At 36.2% G+C, this 12,128-nt stretch overlaps 1 protein-coding gene across 2 annotated transcripts; it reads right to left on the bottom strand.

Moving 5' to 3' along the window:
• On the bottom strand, positions 1–7,327 carry LOC147544692 (proline--tRNA ligase, cytoplasmic-like). Of its 2 annotated transcripts, XM_086636104.1 has the most exons (14): positions 6,934–7,115; positions 6,361–6,412; positions 5,604–5,664; positions 5,441–5,526; positions 5,238–5,330; positions 4,869–4,985; positions 3,574–3,761; positions 3,222–3,288; positions 2,526–2,648; positions 2,234–2,386; positions 1,601–1,885; positions 714–932; positions 368–461; positions 1–238 (listed from the first exon to the last, which is right to left on the bottom strand). In XM_086636104.1, exons 3-14 carry the CDS (start codon positions 5,647–5,649, stop codon positions 174–176), a joined length of 1,536 nt encoding a protein of 511 aa, XP_086492230.1. In that variant the 5' UTR covers positions 5,650–5,664; positions 6,361–6,412; positions 6,934–7,115; the 3' UTR covers positions 1–173. The 2 variants fall into 2 exon arrangements, with proteins under 2 accessions (XP_086492230.1, XP_086492229.1); XM_086636103.1 differs by lacking the exon at positions 6,361–6,412 and having other exon boundaries at positions 6,934–7,327.
• Positions 7,328–12,128: the final 4,801 nt, after the last annotated feature.

The raw sequence follows: 12,128 nt of genomic DNA, 5'->3' as shown, positions 1-12,128 counted from the left end.
TTTAAATTTAAATCGTTTCTTTTTTGAAACAAACAAAACCAAGAAATTACAAAATCTTACAAGACCTAGGCTTCCTCCCGTTTCAGAAAAAAAAAAAAGAGAAATTACAGAAATTAAGCAGAGTCCTATGAGCAATCAAGCAGCTCATGGTTCGGTAACAGGCAACGGTTGGTTTAGTAGCTTCTACCCCAATATGTCCATTTCGTCGCAGGCTTTCCCGATGCAAAGCATAGAGTCCCTGAAAATTGCGAGTTTTAGGTATTAGAGTGCCGCAAAAAATGCAAAAAAGTCCAAAGATCAAGACGACCATATTTTTCCATTATTTGTTTTATGTATATATAATGCAAGGTGGTAAAGAGGTTGATACCCTCTGGAAGTTCAGGCTGATCGAAAGGAGTGCAAAGGGTTTTGGCAGCCCCTGTTTCACCCTTAGTACGTGCTTTCACGTCTCTCTCAACTTCCTGCAAAGACAAAGGAATTAATGTCTCTAAATTTAGTATAAAAGATCTAAACTCCGTATAAATGAATAACTGCAGAACTACAAAATAAGTTCGGCATTATCGAGATGAACGATCAACATTCACTAAAATGTAGAGACATTAAAAGTGGTAAAAAGTCGTCAATTCCGTCCCCGAAATAATTTGAAAGTGATAGCTGTAAACCAGGCAAGGTTTATACAAACATAGTCACAAATGTGTAGAATGCGAGAGTACCTCTTCGTCACACCAAGGAGCTAAGATCATTTTCTTCTCATTAAGAGCAGTTATAAATTCTTCCCATGTTTTTGCAATTGTTACACTAGCATCTCGTTTTAGCTTTGCAGCATCAAACAGGCTTTGTTGGATATTGTCCAATACATCTTTAATCTGGTCAACTAAGTTCGCATTTGGTATATCCACTTTTGATCCATTATCTCGACGAACAACACGCACCTGTCAAGACACAACATGTACCTGTTAAAAACTCGAAAGACAATTCATGCTCATAGAACAATTTCTCGGAACATAGCTGAAGTATCAATGAAGAAAAAAAATCATGATGAACCGATGCTAACACTTTACTGAAACGCAAGGTTGTGAAGGGCGAAGAAAATTGGGCGATGAGAGAGTGGGTTCCCAATATGGGCATTTAGTCATATTAATAATATATTTGGCACACTATGCATATTAATTAAGTCAACTGATTCAACATATAAAATCATACAATAGTACAATATTGTCATTTAAAGGACCGAATACAAAAATTTATTACGCTCACTCGAAAAGGCATGAAATCGGAGAGGCATGACCACCATATATAAAATAGACCTATTTAGATTAGAGCTGTAGTGTCGCCTTTGACAACATCGCTGAAGTGTATTAAGCTAAACCGGCACGTCCTTTTAGTACCAAAGATAATGGATACCAATATCTAATATCACAAGTAACCATGTCCTAAGAGTAAAATTCCTACAATAAGTTTAAGCAAATTCAGCGAGCTATCTAAACCCCTACAAACTTCAACAGAAAATAGGAGAGGAAGATGCATACACAAAATACCTAATAGAGTAAAGCCAAACAAATGAAACACACATAAAAACAGTCTAAGTATTCATATTGACCTGATTATTAGCCATGTCCTTTGGCCCTATCTCAATCCTCAAAGGAACACCCTTTAATTCCCAATGAGAATACTTCCAGCCAGGTGAGTAATTGTCTCTTAGATCTGCCTCCGCACGAAAACCAGCTTCGTTCAACTTTTCCACTGTGGAGGAGCAGGCATCAAAGATTGCTTGCATATCGGCATCTTTGTATGGTACAGGAATCACAATGACTTGGACAGATGCTACTTTGGGTGGCAACACCAAGCCTTTGTCATCTCCATGAACCATTACCATCACCCCAATCTGTAAAAGGCATTTAGCTTGACACAATTATACTACTATATAAATTATACTACAACAATCACAAGCCGGCTGTCTTCAAATGGGAGAGGCTGAATTTGTTAAACTTAAAATGGTTATCCTTACTTTAATTTTAGTTGTTTGGTGTTTTTAGTGACCTATCTTAGATCCATCCTCATATATATTCTACTTCTGTGACTATATATTTCTCCTTTGTTCAAGAACTATCACAAGCTTGGCCAGGGGAACTGACTACACTTGGCCGCTTAGTAATTTAGTATGAAATACATAGGTATTATCAGCGAATAAGACGATTTTTCTCGACCAAAAGGTGCATAAAAAGAACTATACCGTTCGAGTGCTGTATGCCCATGAATTCTGCCAAACCATTCCTTTTTCTCCCTTCTCATTCTCAAAGTTTATCTCAAACATTTTTGCAAAGTTTTGACCAAGACAATGTGAGGTTGCACCTTGTATCCCACGACCAGTGTTTGGAATAAAAGCCTACAGCAGGAAAGAAGATACAGAAATGGAGGAATATCAAGAAAAAAAATAAGCGGATTTAACACATAATAATGTTACAATTATTATTGAAAACATGGCAAGTACAGCAGGTGCATCCAGGACCAAACATATTTCTCACCTCAACACTTGTTGTATAAAGGCCACCAGCAAACTTTTCATTCTCACTTTTCTTCCCCTTCACAACTGGGATAGCCAAAAATTCTTCATAAATCCTTCGATACAGCTCCAATATTTCAAGAACCTGATAAAGAATTTGCTTGTTAATGGTATTCATATTCAAAAGCATACGAACACTTCAAGAATCAGGGGTTTGGTAAGCATTTCATGGCTGTCAGAGCAACACCGAAGATAAGAAAATGCAGTCAACAATTCGGCAGCCACGGACCAGTGGTCTTTTATTCACCTCCTTTTCTATATTACTGCCCCGCAATTGCGACACTGCTACATCTTCACTATTATGATGCTACTTTTGAGCAGATGTACGCCGTGTGACTCTAATTATTTTATGCTTGCATCATTCTATGCATGCAAATCTAGCACTCAAGTAAGGATTAGCAAAGGTTGACCTTGTAAGGATGATATCTCTATCTAGGATAGTAGGATGATCTCATAATACTAATAGAGATCAAATTCGGACTTTGGAATCAGGATTATCAGCCAGTGCGTATTAAGGGCCGGGATTATGGTGTAAGAATGAGTGTATAAATAGAAGCGAGGTATTGTGCCGATAAGATGTGCGTACAGAAACAGAATGAGGTACCCAGAGAGCATAACAAACGCATATGAAGCATTTTTATTTTTGTAAAACCTATACCTCTTTATCTGCTTCTGCCTTCGTTGCAAAAGCTGTATGGCCTTCTTGCCAGAGAAACTCACGACTCCTGCAATTGTCACAAACTCATAAATTACTCTAGTGGTAGTTCAAACTACAAGTGGTCATTTTGTCCTCACTACGAACTAACAAATATAAACTAAATTTCCTGCATAAGTAGTGAGCATAATATCCTAGGTAGAAAAGTAGGTAGCAGAAACTTTGATGCAGAAGATACAATTATGAATTACCAAGTACATTTCTGGGCAGGAAAATGTCCCTTGATTAGTGTTAAAGAGGTGACAAAAGCATGAAACTAAATCCTAGTTTGACGGAGTCACGGAAAACTGAATACCTGATGAAGGGAGTAGGGTTGCTGAACTCCCACCGCACAACATTGCACCACTGATTAAGCCTCAAAGGTAAGTCACGATGTCCCCTAATCCATTTTGAATAGTAGGGATACATGACGGTCTCACTTGTAGGACGGATTGCAATTGGAACCTCTAAATCAGTGTCTCCAGACTTTGTAACCCATGCAACCTGAAAATAGACCACAGGATTACGGAATGTTAGGTATCCAAGAGATGGACGGTAATATCATAACATAGTTACAGCCAGAACGATGATAAACACATGCTTATACAGTATAACGAGCATAGACTTTCAATGAGAGGTGTGTAAACAATAGTAGCAGCTCAGCAGGTCCTTCTACTATATATTCAGTCTTAGTTTCTAAATATACAGAATAGTAGTAAGAAATTCCAGGAACAGGCCAAAAAAGTCCGAAACTGAGAAAAATAACTTTGTATAGTATTACCGATTTTATAACTTTATAACCAAGAAAAGTATGGCCCTTTTTTTGAAAATTTTGTTTTAATTTAAGGGAATAAAACAGGTCAGTCAGTTTCGGAAGGATACGTCTGGCCATCCATTTTTATTGGGAGTTTTATAAAAATCACATCCAACGGCTGATAGAAAATCCTCTTTATGTAATTAGACTAAATATAGAAGGGTATTAATGTCAATAAATAGTTTTCTTTTTAAATACCAAAATCGGTTAAGATGTCCCTAAAATAACTACTACCCACGTTTCTTCTCATTCTAGTTTTCTCTCTAGCGATTTCTCCATTATCTTCCCACTAAATTACTCGTTTAGGATCCAATCATCGCTTCCCAGTTATGAGTGAAGTCCAAGAAAGACAAGTTCCTGCCCCAATTACACTGTCTACTCCAATGAAATAGGGTAGCCTGGATATCAAGGAAAACAAGATGGAGAAAAGTAGAAAACAATAATCACCGTCAGCTACACTACAAAAAGGCCATAGTGATTTGGGACTTCTTCACTGAGTCGATGAACATCAGATGGCTATACTGTTCACATTAATGAGTGTTTACCAAATGGCAAAATTTATAACTTCCTAAGAAAGGAAGAGAGCTATGGAGCATGATCCCAGATGCGATAGTTTTGTAAGTACGGAAACACAGGGACGGGATAATATTCTGAGACAAACATGAGGATTCAAAAGAAAATTATGTATTAACAGAAGGAAATAAAGATTTCATATGGCCTCGTTAAAATGATTTAAGTGTAATGCATTTTCCACAAAAGTTAGTACATCTTCTGCACATGAAGCACAAGATTCTCACCTCTGGAGCAAAACCTTCAATATGATCCTTCTCCCTTTGTAAAACACCTGGGGACACGAAAACAGGGAAGTAACAGTTCTTGATTTTCATTTTCTTAATTTCAGCATCAAAGAAGACCTGCATACATTTGACAATAATGCTAAATAAATATCGTTGCACCAAGAACGAACCTCTAGTGCACCTTTTTCAGAGCAGTTTGCACGTGGTAAGCAAACCATTGACAGAATTAGCTTTTTTACCAACAAAGTGAACTTTTGTTCAAAAATAAATGAAAATAAAGTGATCTTTTCTATATATATTCAGTCGAAGCGTAAAAACCAACATATCTAACTGGGTTATGATATTCAGTTACGAGAAGAAATGTCATACTTGCATAATTTCCCAAATAGACATTGACCATGGCCTCAGAATATAACAGCCAGAGATATCGTAGTATTCGATCATCTCACCACTAACAACAACCTGGCAAAACAAAGACAAGAAATTTAGGATTAACTTACTATGGTGTTAAGATTTGACAGCGAAAGAAAAAACATAATGAAATGCATTTATACGCAACTACGAATCAATACCTCGGAGTACCATTCTCCAAAATTTACATCTTTTTTGTGCGAGAGACCAAGTCCAGTCTCCTTTTTCACTTCTTTCTTCTGCCCCCCTGAGAAGTAATCAAAGTAAACTCAGCACAAAAATAGGAAAGAAAGCAGACACCCACTCCAGAGGAATTGGTCCTACCACTCTTCGGGTTGGCACTGGATTTTGTAGCCTTGTCTTTAGCCATCTCAAGGTGCCTAACCTGATGGAACAATACCCAGTAAGTATAATGAAAGATAACAACAGTTTTGAGACAAGGAAGGATAATATACCAAGAGGGGTTTAATTGTTCATTTCATAAATATAAAAGGTCCAAATATTATGCACAATGACAATATCATATATTTGAATGTGAATGATTTTCAGTCATAATCATGCATTATATTGATTTGTATATGAAGGAAAAAGAAGAAGAAATCAAAGAGGGAAGAAGATGAAGAAAACCCAAAAAATGGAATAAGGAAACTAGAAAGAAAAAATTAAGAGAGTTTTGTTACAGACTAGAGCTTGGAACAGAGCTAGAGAAAAAAATCGAGCTAGAAGGTGTGCTCAATGGAGAAGACAAACTACTTCGACTTTTCAAGTTAGCTAAAAAGAGAAAGTTGAGGAAGTAGGTGTTCAGGTGGAATATGGTAAGAAACCCTAAGCCATCTATTAAGTTAGGGCAAAAAAGAGTTGAAATTGGGCAGAGTAACACAAACTAAACATAAAATCCAAAAAAACTAAAGAATAAATTCATCCACAGAAAAGTAGAACCATTTTGGTAATCACATTTACATGAATGTATCGACCCATATAATCAAATAATTAGTATACAAAACATAGAAGTAAAAAAAAATGAAATAAGCTTAACTAAACCCTAGATCTACCATGAACAAAAATCTAAACCAATAAATACCTCTAATCACCCTTTTTTCCAAAGTCAATGACTTCCTACCAGCAGAAGGAAACTAAGCAATCAAAGTATCAAGAAATGAAATGAAATACAAAGATGGAATATATATATATATAGTAATATAGTAATAGAGCAATTGAGGGAAGTATCAAATATTAATCTCAAAAATGGTCAAATCTCAAAAAACAACTCAGAACTAAATATTTATATAAACAAACAAATAGTGGAAGGGAGGGGCTAAAGACCCCCTCCCAAAATGCTGTAGGCCCCCGGATTAAACATGGGACCTCTCACACTTTGTGCTTAATCCGGGGGCCTTTAGCCGCACCCATAGTGGAATTTAGGGTTTCTTGCCTCTCTAAACGAAACTACCAATACAGAAACAAGGGTTTACCAAGTGAAGGGAATAACATTAGGGTTTCTTTTCCCTTTGAACAGAGGTAGAAACGAAACTACCAATAAAGTTCACTTCTTAGTTGGACACAGAATCACATAATCAAAATCATCAATCCAACTACTACCCAGTATAGAATCATATGAGAATAAAGAAGATATCCAGAAAAATAATCGACTAACCTTTCAATAGCTTCCGCCTTCGAGCTTAAACCCTAATGAGCGCTCCCCCAACTTTACTCGTCGTAGCAGATTGGAAGAGGTTCTTGTTTGGTTAATAGGGTTTTTAGTTTTTTTTACTCTGCACCGTCCACTAACGGGTCCAAGATTAGTAATTTTCTAGCTGGTGGGATTTTGGCACGACCTGGACCTACCCACGGGCACTCACGTCTAGGATTGGGAATTGGGCGGGAATGGACGTCCATGGGCACTTGAAGTATCGCGCCGGGCGAGATGGACTCCAAACTTCAACGGCTATTAGTGTAAGCGGGTTAATCGGTTGGGCAATTTTAAAATTTGCCTTGCCCGTCCAAACCCATTAAGAAACTCGGGTAATTCGAATATGGGCGGGCGGGTAGCGGGTAAGTCCATGACGTGAAAAAGTTCACTTCTTCCTCTCCATTTATAAAGTCTCCAAACACCGATCGTAATTCTAAAAATGCAATGTGGGAGTAAATCTATGAGTTATTTGTGTTGTTCTTTTTAGGGATTTAATCTCATATTGAAAACTAATGAAGAAATGAGATAGTGATAATATAAACTTATCTCACTTCTTGTTCCGTTCAAGACAAACACTACTTCACTAACCCACTAGGAATTCTCTTTGGTTATTGCAAAGCAATGCATTGGTTTCGTGTAATATAAACTTATTTCACTTATTGTTCCCTTAAAGACAAACACTACTTCACTGACCCACTAGGAATTCTCTTTGATTATTGCGAAACAATGTATTGGGTTTGTGTGATTGCTCTTGAACATTTTGTTTACCATCTCAACTAGGCCTAACAATATGGAATGTTGGGCTTCCTTCATCAACCAAAAAAGTTGATGTAATTTGGTTGGTTATCAATGTGTGACGTTAAGGGGGTGGGGGCATGGATGGGTGTACAGGTAGAGGTTTAACCAATGCACGCCCACAAAAACTTGATGGGTTGGGCGGTTGTGCCCGAGAAAGCACGAGCGTCCATGGTCCTCGTTGGGCTTTTCGTGTCTGTGGACGGGTTCAGGCGGGCTCATAAATATAATTCCCACCCGTACCCACGTTGCCGAAGTAGAAAATGAAGACGATGGAAATATAAGTTTTATAAGGTTTTGCCACAAAAGAAAAAATTACGGGGATGAACTAATTTCAATAGATACTGTTATAAGCACGAGGGTTACAAAAAAATTTGTTACGCCCCCCAACGACTATAAAACGATGGGAGGGTAAAAAATAATAACAACCACCCGACTAGCTGTTGGGGTGTCCAGAAAAAACCAGACTGTCAAGACGGACCAGGTCATTTAACATGACAGACTTTGCCCCAACCCAAACTGTGTATCAAATAAATAAATAATTTGCTAAATTATAATCAATAAAGGATAAAGTGGGAACTATGGACAAAAAATAAAGTAAATATATCATGATTGACTATCTAAATTGTTTCTTTAGAAATCTATAGTGTTTCTCTAGCCTCCACCAAAAGAACTCAACAATTAAGGCTATGAAAGTTGTCACATTAATGTGGTTGACCATCTCTGTGGTAGAGGCATAACCCAAAAATAATATGTCTAAAGGGGCTTGCACAAGCGTATTATCCACAGAGATATCATTCAAATTGAGTAACAAGTGAATATTGTGTCGTTTTTTGTGAAGCCAATATAGATTTCAAGTGGTCATTACCGCCAAAGATATATTTGGTTACAATTTCTGACCACTACGTATTATTTTCCCCTCCATTAATACCCTAATAGGGTTTTTGAGCTTACTCCCTCAAATCTAATTGGTAATTGAGTTTACCCTATTCAGTAATTGGTAATTGAACTTATCCCCTTGAATTTGGATTTTTTGTCAAAACTACTAAGGACATGTTTGACATGTGATAATAAAATCATAAATTAAATAATATATAAATAAAATCAATCTTTTACTAATCATATTTCCGACCAAATCAAACAATAAAATAAGATGGAATCTCTACATGAATCATATTGAAGATTAACTGTTTTTTGGTAGTCACAATCATTTCACATGCGCCAAACACAACCTTTTTGTTTTTGTCCATAATAATAAATCGGAGGGGGTAAACTCAATTACCCATCATTGAGAGGGGTAAACTCAATTACCAATTAACGACGAGATGGTAAGCTCCAAAAAACCAATATAGTATCTAGGTCAATTTATAAGAAAAGAAACATGAATCTTTAATTACTCGAGTTTAACATAAGCACGTACCAAAAGATTGACGTTTTGGTTTTATTGCATTGAAGTTCTTGTTTGTATATCCCACTAAACTTAAATCCTTTGGTGTTAATAACATTTGTCGATGAAATGGAAAAATAAGTCTGAATGATTAGTAAGTCCAGCATGAACCTATAACATCTTCATAGACTGGTGTTTCGTAGGAATAGATTGAATACATTATTGCCGCAGGATAGTCCTGAATGAGAGGCGATGTCCATTATGATCTTGAAGCATTCTTCATGTTTCTTATAAGTTTCTAGTGCTTAGTTACTTTTTGGCGCGATCTTTGTACTAATCCTCCATTTGTTATTTTTGTATTAACAAATGTAAAATAGTGGAAGAAATAGCATGTCCCTCAATGTTTGATGATATTTTTCGAGATCTCATTGGAAATTAACTGTTTTTGACTAACCATCAAGGAATGTAATATTTATCAGTATATTGCTTCTAATGTATCAGGCCTAAAAGGATTTTATGTACAATCTACAAATCAGCAACATAGGACATCTACTTTGAATGATCAGATTACCTACCTCTCAATATAAATATTCCACTTGTTGTTGTTATTTACTCTTCTTTCGTTGACATTGTTTTTAATTACTTGATTAGTAATATTATTGTAATAAGTATATAGATACTCGAAGGTGAACCGACAGACTAATTTGAATTAACTCATTTTCACGTACTAAACCCCATTATAATATTACCTATCTAAAATTTAACATCATAATTCTTATAGTTTAATCGTGGAGTTCATAATGCAATGAAGTCATGTAAGATAAGATGACCAGGTGTGTTACACAACATCTGATGGAATTGTCAATGTTGAAGATCATTGTAATATCGGAAATGCTATAATCACAAAAAAATTGACAAAAAAGAACACCCAGCTGACGTGGCGAAAGGGTTGAAATTTTGACTACATTTGGGTCGTTGAGAATGAATGGACCATATTAAATTTTCAAGAACCCTTACCTCCCCATTTATTTCTTCTATGGTTCAGCAGTTTAGAGAGAGTGTGTGTATTGTTCGTCATTCTTCGTCTTCTTTTCTTCATTCAACCAAATAAGAGAGATAGTACGGGAGCTCGCGTGATCAAAGAGGAAGCAGACTAAGGAAGTGGAGTTTGTAAGTTGAATGTTTATCATTTTAATATTTGGTAGTGATTTTCTTGCAGCTTTCCTTAATTTTTGTGTGAGAATGGAATCTGAAATCATTAACAATGAAATTGGAGGTGAAACTCAAGAGGATTTTTCCTCATTTGAAGGTACGGACAATTATCATTAAAATAACTTTACAGCTTATATGTTACAACAAAGAATATGAACCATTGCAATATAGAGTAAAAACAACTGCAACATAGAATAACACAAATTTCAGTATAGAATAGAACAGTAGATAACCTGACACATAGATTTACATATTCTGTCTTGCCATGTGTTGTTATATTACATATCATAGTTTTTATATACATTATAATGTAGTGGAAAAATAGTTAATCACTGGCGAAGAAATTCAATAACCCATCGCGGACGAAGAACAATTGGTTAAACCCGAAGTTGGTATGAAATTTAGTTCACGTGAAGAATTATATGAGTTTTTCAGAAGTTATGCTTATAAAAGGGGATTTTTTGTTATGAGAAGATCTTCGAACAAGGATTTCATGGCAATTATTGGTATGTCACATTTACGTGTTCTCGTAAAGACAACAAAGTTCTTGAAACTAGCAAATCACTGCAACCAAGGCCTACCACGCAAACAGGTTGTAAGTTAAGGTGCCGGAAGATTAGAATTTGATGGTCAATGGATATTGACCAAGGTTCAGCTCGACCACAATCATAAGATTATTACTCCTACGAAATCTCGCTACTTTCAGTGTAATAGATACCTTAGTAAACCTGTTAAGCGGCAACTCGAATTAGGTGATAAAGTTGAAATTTGTCCATGTAAGAGTTACAACAAACTAGTAATTGAAGCTGGAGGGTACGAAAATCTACCGTCTACCATTTATTAAAAAAGATATCAATAATTATTTAGATGTATCGAGAAAAGAGCGACTAGGTGAGGAAGATGCACTTGCAATTAGCCAGTATTTCTTAAAAATAAATGAACAAAACAAAAGATTCTTCTTCAAAACCGAGTGTGACAATCAAGATCGATAAAAAAAATGTGTTTTGGGTAGATGGGTTTAGTAGAAAAGCCTATAAGGAATTTGGAGAGGTTATCACTTTTTACACTACTTACTTGACAAATAGGTAGGAGATGTCATTAGCACCATTTGTGGGGGTCAATCAACTCTTTTTTGTTTCAATTTGATCTCTAATGAGGATACCAAATAATTTATTTGGCTATTTGAAGCATTTCTTGAATGCATAGATAATGTTGCTCCACGGGACATAATTACCGATCAAGATCAAGGAATGAAATGTGCAATTACAGAGGTATTCCCCAATACCAGACACCGATGTTTTTGTGGCATATAATGAAAAAAACACTTCGAAAATTGGGGAAGTCAAATTCGTTATAATGAAATAACTAGTGTTTTACAAAGGTTGGTGTATAACTTAGACGATGTTAGGGAATTTGAGTATAAATGGGATGATATGCTTGAAACTTTTGACCTGTATGAAAATGAATGGCTAGATTTACATAGAGAGACATCGTTGGGTACCATGTTACGTGAAGCAATTTTCTTGGGTTGGTATGTCTAGTACTCAGAGGAGTGAAGGTGTCAATGCTTTTTTTTTTTATGCATACGTAAATTCAAAGACAACACTGAAACAATTTGTCGAGCAATGTGATGAGACATGAAAATGTCATGGTCATTTGCTGGTCCTGGAAATCTTAACCAATGTTGGTGCTCGGATGAGAAGAGGGGTCCATGACGAATCCGTAGGAGAAAACGGGAGTCCAATCGGAGTTTCGATGAGAGAAA

The sequence above is a fragment of the Eschscholzia californica genome, unplaced genomic scaffold (genome assembly GCF_041429995.1).
Source record: "Eschscholzia californica isolate CP2 unplaced genomic scaffold, dmEscCali1.0.p SCAF_4, whole genome shotgun sequence".
NCBI lineage: Eukaryota > Viridiplantae > Streptophyta > Magnoliopsida > Ranunculales > Papaveraceae > Eschscholzia > Eschscholzia californica.
This window is presented reverse-complemented; position numbering and strand designations above follow the sequence as displayed.